The sequence below is a fragment of the Sapajus apella genome, unplaced genomic scaffold, assembly GCF_009761245.1.
Source record: "Sapajus apella isolate SASKATOON/1434 unplaced genomic scaffold, GSC_monkey_1.0 scaffold42, whole genome shotgun sequence".
Classification (NCBI taxonomy): Eukaryota; Metazoa; Chordata; class Mammalia; order Primates; family Cebidae; genus Sapajus; species Sapajus apella.
This window is the reverse complement of record NW_022436982.1, coordinates 20453261-20466646: the sequence shown is the minus strand read 5'-3', so window position 1 is coordinate 20466646 and position 13386 is coordinate 20453261. Positions and strand designations below refer to the sequence as shown.

General features: G+C 36.4%; 1 protein-coding gene across 20 annotated transcripts in view; it reads right to left on the bottom strand.

The window, feature by feature from the left end:
• MPDZ (multiple PDZ domain crumbs cell polarity complex component) overlaps positions 1 to 13386 on the bottom strand; it is a 165520-nt gene that overhangs the window by 24910 nt on the left and 127224 nt on the right. For 10 of the 20 annotated variants that reach the window (XM_032300209.1, XM_032300204.1, XM_032300201.1 and 7 more), the window contains 6 exons: positions 13133 to 13231; positions 9668 to 9830; positions 7363 to 7559; positions 6118 to 6209; positions 5811 to 5901; positions 3585 to 3665 (listed from right to left, as the gene is read on the bottom strand). In XM_032300209.1, coding sequence (XP_032156100.1) covers positions 3585 to 3665; positions 5811 to 5901; positions 6118 to 6209; positions 7363 to 7559; positions 9668 to 9830; positions 13133 to 13231 — 723 coding nt within the window. The remainder of the gene's footprint in view (positions 1 to 3584; positions 3666 to 5810; positions 5902 to 6117; positions 6210 to 7362; positions 7560 to 9667; positions 9831 to 13132; positions 13232 to 13386) is intronic. The other 10 variants (XM_032300210.1, XM_032300215.1, XM_032300217.1 and 7 more) reach the window with 1 other exon arrangement.

Sequence of the window (13386 nt, the reverse complement as noted above, 5' to 3'; positions counted from 1 at the left end):
AAATTCTCAAAACTTTCTCCATGAGCTCTTGATTCAAATCAGTTTGACTGAAGTAGAGGATTCCTAGAAGGAACATACAGGCATTTTAGAAAGGCAGATGGGATCCAGTAGCAAGGTGAAATAGGTAATGGATGGGAAATGGGACTTGGAGACAGAAGACCAGAGTTTAATTCCAGCTCTACTATTTGGAGTTATGGGAATAGTTCAAAGTTGAGAAAATAATAGCAACCTCACAGGGTTGTTAAGAAGTAACGTAACGTAACAAACAAATGTTTCATTGCCATTAAATTATTTTGTCAAATAACTATAGTTTTAAAAAATATAGGATAGTACAAATGACAAAAGATTTAGGCTGATTCATGAGTATTAGAAACCGTTTCTTTATCCCTTCTTTACTTAATTGATTTTTATTCCCAGAGCCATCTAATAATGGGGTTAGGAGGGCACAGGCTTAGTGTAATACGTCACTTAACATCATTTTTAACAATGGCTTCCTCAAGAGAGGTTTTCAAGGATATATTCTATGAGTAACTCAGAACTTCATGGCTAAAAGTATTAACAAAAATAATTATAATAACTTTCACTGTGGTAAGCACTTTATATAAATTCTTTCATTTAATCTTTACAATAGTATCTCTAATGTAAAGGGATTTTCCCCATCTCACGAGGAACGTGAGGCCCAGAGAGGTTAAAAAGTATAGAAAAACAGCCTATTGTATGGCAAGATTGACACCACCTCAAAGCAAAACCACCATGGTGACCAGTGTTTGACCCCTGCATACCAATGTGTTTTGTAGTATGCCCTGTAGCATAGATAATCCTTCACAAAGATGTTTACCTAACCTCTCCACTGGCAACAAGTTTCAGCAAGAAACTCTGAGACGTGACCAGCTACATGTCTTTATCCTTGCTATATAAAGGATACTTTCTGGAGGGTGGGTGCTGGGATTCATTGTTTTGTGGCCACCAACAACATGGCTTCTGTACCTAAGTCCCTATTAAGTATTTCTTTCTGATATACTGGATTTGTCAGCCTCTTTCTTCAGGCTCCCAGCTCCCTCAGTCTTTGGAGTTTGGTTTGCATATACCTGCTCACCATGGAACAAATGGCTTGCCTATCGCCCAGAAAAGTTAAGTGACTCCAAAGCCCATACTTAAAATCATTAAAATCATGGTTAATTGCCTCTTCTGTCTAACTACTTTTAAAAGATTCTTATATATTCCCCTTACTCACTTGGGCTTTCTTCAATAAATACATTCTAGCTACCTGAGCTTTAGATTTGTTTGAAATCTACATATAAATGGAAGCTTTCAGTGGGCAATACATTGAGGTTCTACAAGGTCTTCCATTCCTCAATAGCATCTAATTTAGAAAGGGAAGTACACATAATAGACATCTGCTGAATAAAGCAAAAAGGAGGCGAAAGGCAGAAACCAGCTTTTATACTGCAGAATGAGGAAACCTTGCTCATTAGCTCATCCAATCCCAACAATAACCCTCTAATATAGGCAGCCCCATTTACAGAAGAAGAAAGTGAGGACCAATGGGATTAAGTGATTTATGGGTGATCACTCAGGATGTGAGAAGAGCTTCTGACAGACAGAACAGCCTTCTGTCCACACTCACTGCTAAATGCCCAGCCAAAGAACTTGAATGTATCTGTTTGAAAATGAATGTCCTTGGAAGGTTCTGAGTAAGGGATTATGATGCTATTTATCAAGCACCTTAATCAGGTAGCCTAATGTGGAAAGAGAAAACATCAGAGAAAATCAGTGACAAGTACCCCTCAGACATCTCTATACCAGCTTACTCACTCCTAATTATTAAAATAGTAATAACAAATAGCAAACAGTATTAGGTGCTGGAAACTGTACATATGTATATTTAATTGTTACAATATATACGTAATTCTCACTACAACTCTATGAGGTAAGTTGGACAATTATTAAGTCCATTTTCAAAAGCCAAAACTATGTACAGCTTAAGAAACATGCTCAAAGTCACAGTCTCCTAGCCAGTGAGTGGCAAATCTAGGTCTCTGATCCAGGTGGTCTGGCTTTAAGTCTGTGCTCCCAACCACTACCGTAATTCTGCTTCTTATTCATCTAACATGTTCCTTCCACCACCATTTCCTGGGCACTCATTATATTGTAGAATATACTAAACCATAGATGATAAATTAAAATCAATACCATGAAAGGATATTTAAAATTATCTAATTTTGAATTTTTCTAAAGATCAGCATAAACAGATTTTTTAAAAATTCATTCATTATAAACTATTCAACATACATTTAAATGTTTCATAATTATCAAATTATAGGGAAATGGCTGCACTGTTAAAAATTATAAACTCTGACTTCAGCATTTAGGAGGAAGGTATCATGTGTCTTAAGCGGCAAAAGAAGAAGGGATTCTCAAACTGAAGTGTATGGACTTCCTGTTAGAAAGGTTAAAAGACTTTAATAACTTTTCTTTTTAACTACAACAAAAATAGTCCATGATAAAGACTTCTCTTATATGTATAGCACGAGACTAGAGCAATGCACTTCTGTATATGATTATCTACTGTAAAAACCAACAGCAATAAAAAATATCAGTATCATCAGGGTATTTTTTTCCTCTGAATACTTAATAGAATCTGACCATGTGCCAGGAATTATGCTATTTCATAAGCAACTCGTTTAATCTTTCCTATTACATAAGATAAAGGTACTATTATCATCTTCAATTTACAAATGAGGAAACTAAGGCAAAGAAAGATCATGCAATGTATGAATTATGTACTTGATGAAGCAAGAACTGAACCCAGACAGAATGACTCTGGAGCCTAGGCTCTTAAGCATCACACTGCATTGTCTCCTGGTTGGAAGGGGTAATACGGACCACTCTACTCCTTTCTGCCTATAGCATTTTCTATAAATATCCTCCTAACCCCCCACCTCAGCTCCTGCCTTCCTCTTCTCCTTCCTGAACACTTCACTGCTCTTTCCACTTATACTCATGCTCCTCCGGTGTCCACCTGCTTTCCTGCACGAGCCTGACGCACCTGAAAGCATTTATAGGTTTCTGTTCAGCTAAGTACCTCTTTAAGGCAATCATCTGAACTGAAAGTTAAGGATCTTTTCAAAGGAAATGTCTTGTTGGTAGCTATCACCACAACTTCTAAATAGATGAGCGTTCTTATTTTTAAAGTACAAGACTATAACTTCTATTTCTTTATTTTTATTTCCTCCATAGCAGGACCTTGGTAAAGGAATCAATGGACAGATAGCTAAATTCCGTAACTTGGAATAGTTATAAAAGGGCAAGCTGGGTCCCTGATAAAGTATCAGTTAGCACAGTTGTTTTCAAACTTCAGTGTGCATGAGGCAGGTTTAATAAAACACAAACTTCTGGACCCAACCCTAGAGTTTCTCATTCAGGAGGTAAGTTTGGGTGGGCCCAAGTATTTGCAATTCTAACAAAATCTCAGATGATGCTGATGCTGTTAATCTGGAGACCACACTTTTGAGAACACAGTGAATTAGAACACTGGTGTGAAGGGACTCATATCATTTCATTCCAATTCAAAGCAGATTTACCTTGGGAAGCTCCAGATGTTGCACATTTTTAAATAAACTGAGGTCCACAACTCCATCAGAAGTAGTAACAGTTGACTCTGTCTGACAAAGGAAAATAAATGGCAAAAAAGGCAACTGAGTATGAGGAATTTTGATTTGTTTAAATATAAGGGCCACTTGATCAAAATTATTTTATAAACTATAATACATTATTACTATTTTAACATTTTATGGAATTTATGAACATTATATTCTCTTCAAAATAGTTATAAGGTGTGGTGTGACTGGACAGCAATCAGTTGAGAACACAGAAAGACCAAGTGGCCTGAAGCCTGGATTTACTCTATAATAAAATTCAATGGCAGCCCAGCTACCAAATGCTGAAACTCACTGACAGAGCACTAGCAGAAACACTATTCATTATTCTTTACTGTGTTAGTTATCAAGTGAAATGAAAACTGAAATGTTTTACCTGAACTTTATTAAAATATTCCATTTCCTTAAGAGACATATTTAGTACAACTAATATGAAAACAAAATATTTTACTTTATAACCTAGTCATCTTAAATAACCACCTGTCTCACATGAACATTAGGAGCAGCTGGAATGAGACAATGATTTGCACATCTATCTTATGTATACATAAACTCTATATTTATATATTCATTTAGCAAAGAATGTTTCTCTTCTTATAGCTACCCCCATTGATAATCACCAAGGCTCTCTAATTTTAAGCTTTTCACTCTACTAACTCCTGGTATTCATCATATACATGTATCCAAAGCTTTCCCAAACTAAAACAAAATCACCATGAGAAAAATTTCCCAATTCTCTGTTACCCTCTAGCCACTGCCCTCTCTCTCTCCTTGATTTCCTGTCCATCATTTCTTTTCTCAAAAACTGCCAACCATCTCCTAGTTACCAAACTCAAGGGACTCTCTCATCTTCTCACTGGACTCCTGATACATGGCAGCCTATAGAGCTGTGGAGTGTGCTCTTGAAAGATACTCTCCTCTGCTGCTGTGCCACATGCCCTCCTGGTTCTTCATAGTCTCTGATCTCTTTGTTAGCCTTCCTACCACATGATTCTGCCCTTGGCCCTCTGTCTCTATAAATGCTCTCTGTCTCTATAAATGCTCTCTGTTGCAAGTACCTCAGCTTCTGTGGCTGAAAAATGCCAAATCTGCATCTACAGGAAATCATCTGTAAATTGGAGACTAAATGTCTCAATGTATGCTTCTACCAGGCTATCCACAGGCACTTCATTCCTAACCTGTCCCAAATAGAATGTACTATATTTTTCCAAATATCTTTCTGTATTTTCTATTTGGTAAAAGACAGCCATCCCTCATGTCACCAAGTCAGACATCTGAAAACCATGTATATCCTATCTGTTTTATTCTCCAGTTCAAAGAGCAATATCTAGTACAAAATGGAGTGCTCAGAAAATATTTGTTGGATAAACACACCTCAACCAATCATTTTTCCTCAACGAGTACATTTAGTTGAAGATGAAGTATTACCAATTTGGGTCTTATACATCTGATGTAACCATTCCCTCTTCTAGCTTTAGTTCAGGTCCTTGTTAACCGTTTCCTGAATTATTCCAATAATTATCTTACTTCCTCTAACTTAACTTCTCTCCCCTGCTATCTCTGATTTTTCTCTACAGTACTGCCAGAGAAATTTTTAACTATACATTTCTCATTCTTTGAGCTCCACACTGCCTCAAAGACAAAGCTGGCATATGTTAGCCTGTCAATGTATCCCACAATCTGACCCTGTACCCTTTATCACTGACCCTTTCCCAACCAGCTCCCATTCCCTGCCCCTCATTGCTCAGTGATGCTCTGTAATTTTCAGTTTCCTGCAATAGCAGAGCCTCCATGCCATTTCTCACTCCATGCCCTCTGCTTACAATGTTTTGCCCCCCAAATCTTCCAACACAGACTTCATATGTAACCTTCCCTATAAAGTTTTATTCTCAATTTCTTTTCAGAGGCAGAACTGGTAACTCGTTTCCTACCCTTACTATTCCCTAGGCAGACTACAAGTAGTCTCCACATAAGTGGTATGCTTATTTCTATGACTGTCTTCTTACACTAGGATATATACTCCTTACAGGCCAAGGCTATAATTTATCCACCTCTAATATCCCTTTCTAAGTGTCCTGTAATTGTTGATTGAATTAATAAGGGGCACACCAATCAAGTCTTCCCAAAGAAACAAACATAAGTTACATATACCTCCTTATTTTGAAGATTTTCTGAGGTAGAAGGCAAAGGTTCTACTGCATTTCCAGGACATACAGCCATCTGATTCACTGCATCTTTATTTCTAAAATCAAAACACAACAACCTATTATACCATAATGATATTATTTTCATTCTCCTATTTAAAGAGTCAGAAAGTTATCAGAGAAAATTCTTTAACCCCCAAAACCTGGAACTATGACACTTATATATTTACAAACATTTTATTTTCACTCAAAAGAACTCAGAGTAGAAATGCTAACAAAAAGTATTTGGTAAACTAGGAAAAGAGAATGATCACCTGATAAAAATTATTTTCACTTTAGAAGGGGCACATTTAATAATTGAGGAGGCATTCTGATGACTTCTTCCATATAAAATTTGACCATTGATCTGTGAGAAATAAATATCATTAGTTGAGTCCAAAATTTTAGTATCATAAATTTTTACCATCCTTCCTAGTTAATGAAAAGCACATTGTTTCTTCCTTTAAAATATTATATTTTATATTAAATGTTATATGTTTTCTTCCCCAGAACATGAACCTGACTTTTTATGGTGAATAGAGAAAGCTCATGTTTAAAGCCAGCATTAAAATAATGCACATGAAGTCTGACATCCGCAGACTGCTGATAAAGAGGCACCGCTTGGACCAACCGCAGGAAAGCAGACAGCAAATTTTCTGGCAGGCACTGGGCTCCCAGCACGCTTTGCAAAACGAGGACTCTGAGGAAAAACTCGTGACGTGCAAGACAATCCTGGGAAGTTCCTTACTGTCATATTTCCCACTTAGTCTCAAAACTCAAGCCCTGGAAATAGGCCACTGGGAGAAGCAATGCTGGGTAGATTCAGGATTTAGGCAGCAAACTGTGCCTAGTAGCACAGTGCCGAATGCAAATGACTGCCTCAGTCATCTGGCCATTTAGTCACTGACTACTCAGCCTTCCATGTCTATAGGAAAACACACCCAGCATGGGAAGAGTACAAAGGCAGTATAAAAACATGTGGATCCCAGCCTAGGGGAGGCAAGGACAAACATCACAAGCAACTAAGATTCGAAACCCTATAAAGTATGGTCCACAAATTTATTTTGCTTGGCAGGCTGAGTTACTGCTTTTGTTATTTGGCCTTAACCTTGACCCCACCCCACCTCACTCTCGTCACTTCTCCCATTAATGATTCAAGTTCCAGAACGTCCAGTGGGTCAGCCTCAGGGGAATGACTGGTCACTTGGCTTTTCAAAAACTCGTAATAAAAATGCAGCACACAAAATAAATGCTTTTGAAGTGTGAGCTTTATTACTATCTTGGGGCAAAAATTGTTTTTGGTGCTACACATTCATGACCTTTTAATGGAAGTTAATGGGAACATGGACTTTACTTAGTAGAGTTTTGGTTTAGAGCCAGATCTGCTACACTGCATCTATTTTATTAAGCAAGCGATGGTTTTCTCAGTCACTATAAGGTCTGGGTGATTTTCTGGAAACTGATGATTCCATTACACTAATACAACAAGAATAAATTGAAAGTTTTCCTCAAAAACTTACCTCTAGAAGCTCGTCTGCAACTTGCAATCGACCATCTTTTCCCGCAGCTCCATTTGGATCAATCCCCACTATGAAGACACTCATCCTGGATCGGTCTTTGTTCCCAGCAAGACTTAGACCCAAACCACTAAGACCTTTCTCCAGTTCAATCATATGCAGCTCGCCTATTAGGGTTCCATAACGCTCTCTGATATTTTCTACATGCAACAGCAATAACAAATACATACTTAATTTACAGTCAAATGCTTTAATGTGGAAAGCTATTTAGTTTTATCTCAAAAGGGCAGTATTTTGTGCCAAAATGTAATCTTTGTCAGTTAAAAGCTAAATAGATTAATCACTTGGGCAATAGGACTGGTTTCCTGGAGGAACCAAACTTTGAGGAATTTCTTTGCATCCAGGAAGCAATGTCTGATTCATCAGTTCACTTTGGGGTGGCTAGGTCAAAGAAAAGTTATTCATTATAAACTCTCAAAAGACTGTGATTAAACCAGAAACTTGATCATTTGCAGTGGAGAACAGAACTGAGGCATCCAGAATATCTGTATTCACTGATCAGTGGGAGCCTTTCTCCCATAGGCAAATCAAATTGTATATCACATCATGTTGGGCAGTTGCTTGGTAGATATATCCAAAATGAAGGGAATGGGCTTTCTTATTGCATAGAGCTATCAGCTCAGGACAACTTGACGCACATGTCCCAGCTTTGGGACACATGTCCTAATTAGATGAGACCATTTACATCTCCTACCCCACATCTTCAAGAGGTGATGGTTAGTGCGCACCCTCTTTAATCCAAGAGGTTTGAGGCCTCATGTAGATGCTCCAGTGCACAGACACAGATGAGCGACCAGCCAACAGCCAGCATTACTTGTCAACCATGTCAATGAGCTGTCTTGGAAGTCTAGCCCAGCTAGGCCCAGTCACCCATTGCCCTTTAATAGATTAATAATAAATTGTTGTTTTAAGCCATTACATTTTGGGGTGGCTTCATAAAAGAAAACTGAAACATTCCAGTTTACGTTTTCCTTAATAGTATATTCTGACCACATTGATTGTTAGCAATATGCTTTAGTGTCATTGAGAAAAGACTGAGAAAATTACAAACTTTACCAGTAACAGTCATCTTAGAAAACCTTACGATATGGCTAATGGGCTAATGTATGCATTCTACATTGACTCTTAACTGCATCAACTTCATAAACTCTTATTTCTGACTCCTTCTAGCATATAGCGGCACAACTTTTACGCTCTGTACTTCCTAAAAAGATGCACTACAGCTTTCTTAAAGAAAATAATTCGATTTTTAAAATAAAAGTTTTTTAAATGACTTTGGGATAAATTTTAAATATTTTCCTATAAAATGGTATTTCCTTAGAAAACAGAGATTCCCTATTGGTTCTAATAACAGCTGCCTATGAAAGACTGGGCCGGGTGCAGTGGCTCATGCCTGTAATCCCAGCAATTTGGGAGGCCAAGTGGGGTGGATCACAAGGTCATGAGTTTGAGACCAGCCTGACCAACATGGTGAAACCTCGTCTCTACTAAAAATATAAAAATTAGCTGGGCATGGTGGCACACGCCTGTAATCCCAGCTACTCAGGAGGCTGAGGCAGGAGAAGTGCCTGAACCTGGGAGGCAGAGGTTGCAGTGAGCCAAGATCATGCGCTGCACTCCAGCCTGGGTGACAGAGTGAGACTTTGCCTTAGAAAAAAAAAAAAAAAGACTGCTAGGCACCAGGCGCTGTGCTTAGCACTCCTTTGGCACTATCTAATTGAATGTTAGCAACCTGAGGGAAGAACTACATTTTAAAAAGAGAGAAAAACGCTAAGCTAAAGCTTAGAGACAGTTAAACAGCTCAGCCAATGCCTAAAGTTTTGATCCCACAATTACACTATGTCATCATTCTGGTATAGAAAATACACCAGAAGTTCAAAGTGTGATATCAACAACAACCAGTTTTACATGAGGAATCTCAGGCCTAGAAAGGGGTGATGACTTGTTCAAGACACGGGGTGGGTGACCCAGTACTGGCTTCTTAGAGAGTACCCTGTCCTTATTAATTCGCATACAAAAGGCAGAGTGAGCTTTAACAGCACTTTTAAAGGAAAGGAAAAGCATGATTTCATGCCTCAGGAATGTATGCTGTATTCAAGCAAAACAAACACTATTTCTTTCCACAAAGAATTGCAGTATATATCACAAAAGCTGCAACATACTTATTTATCCAGGGCATAATCCTTGGGAAACTCAGAGCTATTTTAATACCTCTTATAATTAAATGCATCACAAAAAGACAACTTACTCCAGCTGTAACCAAACTCATCCTCTTTGTCCACATCTTGTGAGATTTTGCTTGCAGATGACTGTGCATGATCACTGCCCATTTCTGCAAAGGCTGAAGGAGCGGGTGGGGACACATTGCACAATGGAGCCTTCTCTGGCTCTGACTCTGACTGACTGGGTGCCTGTGGGAACAAAACGAATGCAGTGGGTTTGTGCAGTCTAAGGAAGAAAACTTCAAGAGGAGGAAGAGAATAATGTCAAAAAAAATGACTGGCTTTAAAATATCTAACTAATAATGGAGAGCCTATACATATACATATATATATAAAACAAATAATGGAAGGCTCATATAGATATATATAAATAAATAATGGAAAACTCAGATTGTTAGATATTTTACATATATAAATATATATTTTTAACATGAATATGTAAATATATATCTTTATATATGTGACCTTTCCATTATTTGTTAGATATTTTAAAGCCCGTCTCTGTTTTTGACATTACACTCTTATTTCCATATATATGTGTATATATAGATATATACAGATAAATATATATAAAATATTAGATGTGATTCAGGTAAAGTTTAAATATATTAAACTAAGTAGTATCAGAGAACAATTCACTGAACTTTTATTTGCTATTTTAAGCCAATGGATTATTGAATTTGAAGGCTTAAATGACTTGGTAGAAAACTGTACAAACTTTCCCTTCTAAAAGAAAAATGTCATTTAAAAGTTATAACTTTTGGGTCCAGGTAAGATTTAGGGCATCTAGAAAAATCTGGAAAAAAAGATAATTAACAAAAAAATTGCCCTTTAAAGCTTATTAGTGAGACTAAATAATTATTTATTGCTACCTGAATCCTCTCTCCAAATGATTCTCTCAACAAATCCAGGACAGCAAGTATCATACATGCAAGCTTGTCTACCAAGGAGCCAGTTTGTTAGCACAGAGCACACACTCAGATCTGAGAGGCATGGTTTTAAGGACAACACCAGCTTTCCCTTGCCAAGGCAGATCACAAGATAAATGAGAAAACACAGGAGGCTCCTTAATAGAAAGCCAAAGCATGGTATACTTGGTGTCGCTTAGGGTCATAAGTCCTATTTGAAAAAAAAAAAAAGGACTTGGCATCTTAAGTTATTATATTGCAAAAGTAATTGCAGTTTTAATAACAAAAACTGCAATTACTTTTGCACCAACCTAATATTATAGATGATCAAACAGAATGTTAGTGTTTGAAAGGTTTTTAAGTTACTGAGTTCATTCTATTCATTTTGCAGATGAATAAACCTTTGAACCTGAGGCTACAAGAAGTGGAAGTTTTTGTTCCAAATCAAACAGTGGTATTAGACTTCTTTTTGCTTAACTATTAATCCAGTGCACTTTCCATTATACCATGTTGTCTCCTCCAATTTCCATAAGTAAGACAGTACCTAACTCAAAGGTCAGGGACATCCAGCTGAAGTTCTAACCTTGGTACCAAGCTGTCCCTGATGCCTTGAACCTATAGTTTTCCCATATATCTTTATTTTACTTTTTTATTGCATAAGAATCCCTCTGATACAATTTGGTTTATTATATATGTTTATATCTAGAAAAATATTTTGAGTTTTTAAAAAACTGACTTCTTGTAAGAATACATTAAATGATAAACATGCACAAATACTTAGAAATTATCAATTGGTGCCAAGAATTAGAATACCTAAAAATATATCTAACATTAGAACTGTTTGACACTAAATGTGACCTTTTCTTTGTTGATTCAGAAAGCACTCAATTTTCTGGCAAAGCAAAGAGATAGTTAATAGAGATTTAACAGCATAAGTGTCAGATTACGGAATCTGCTATATTGAAATGTTCAGTCTATATGTCATTGGACAAACAGATAAAAGTTACTAATGTAAATGGAACCCTTGTTATCTTCCCAAATGCTGTGCCATAAATCTCTTGAATTAATGTAACAATAAAAATGATCAAATATACAAAAAAAAAAAAAACACCCTCATTTGATCTAATCAAGTTTCATTATCATAGTATACAGGAGAAAGACATGTACTTTAGAATTTTTCTGGTTAAAAAAAATTTATTCTCTGTAACAACAGAAAATGTTATAAAGCATGAATTAAGTCCATTCCATTTTGTTAAAAGGATAACAAAATCTAATTTAAACTTCCCATAATTTTAACAAATCTATGGATGTACATTTTATAGATCTTGCTGCATAATTTTTCTGAATTGTCATTTTAAGAACAAACAAACAACCTGCTTATCTGAAAAACTGTTTGGGATCTTAGGCACAACATTTTCACACTATGAGTAAACCAAAATGGTACCCTAACCTACCTGACTAATTAAAACAATATAAGCCTTTATTTACTTGAGGGACAATCAGGTGTTATGTTTTCATACTCCTGACACCTTCGTTCTCATGAAGATCATGTATCTGCCTCGGTAGTGATCTTTTTAAAATTTATTCATGAAGATAGAGCTCTTTAACAAAGATTGTTCAGCCTTCATTGGCAAAAATGCAATGTATACTTGAAATCACTCCATGCCATGTATGTACACATCAAGTACAACACACACATAAAGCACACTGTAACACATCCACATAAGAAAATTCCACACTGACACAAACCTTAAAGGGTGTGGGAGCAAAAGGGTTAGTTGGGGAACAGTAGAAGATAATTCTACTTGAATTCTGTAATTCCTATAGTAATACAAAACATATTCCTTCAGGTATATAGCATCTTTGGTTATCCCTATCAATAACATAGTATCCATTACAATACATAACATGGTAATCTGATGAATATTCATAAAGTGTTTCTTGAAAAAAAATTGACCTCTTTCTTCCTTTTCATGATCAAATTATGGTATATAAATTCTTGTAAATTTTTGTTTCAATTTTCATTTTATAATTTCATCAGAAAATGAGAAGATCCAAGTATAGATTTACGAGCATTGAAACAGTTACGTTTCCTGATTCAGGCAATTATATGGGCATGCTTCATGAATATTCAACAGACTCCTGCATGTACACATACACAATTATTTGTGCAGTGATTTACTCATGTTAGAGCTTTTATGATCACCTTGTAGAAGTCTGAAAAGGATTTAAAGCAATACAAGGTTTTAAAGAAATTATGTGTGAAAGTATCATACATTTGGCAACTAACAAAAATTTAAATATCAGAAATTTTAAATCACACCAAAATGAAAGAAAGGCATTGGACTCCTGATTCTCCTTTACTTTTCAGAAGGGCCATTTAATTTCAGCAATAAAAATAAATATTCTCTGGCAAGAAAATGTGCTTAAAAAAGGATTTGCATGCCCACTCCAAACAGCTTCAGTTTTTTTTTTTTTTCCCTGCCCAAATGTAGTAAACAGTGAACTGGGACAAAGGCATAGTAGTAACAAAGAACAAAACATTTGCAAAAGGCAACAGCAAGACAATGGGCATTATCCAACCTTGTCAGCGTTGATTTGTAGAGAGTCAGCAAATGGGTTAGTGCTGCTGAAGTTGTACTTAGGGTAAAGGTTGTGCGGCAAGGAAGGCAAAGGGGATTTCTAAAAGGAAACATAAGAGGCACTGAACGCAAAGGAAATGTATTGAAAACAACTCAGTTTTAAAAGCAAAGTACATACTGATTTAAAGAACTGCCTGTGTGAAACTACATCCTATTAGATCTAGTAATTAATAGCAACATCTTAAAAAAGTCTGG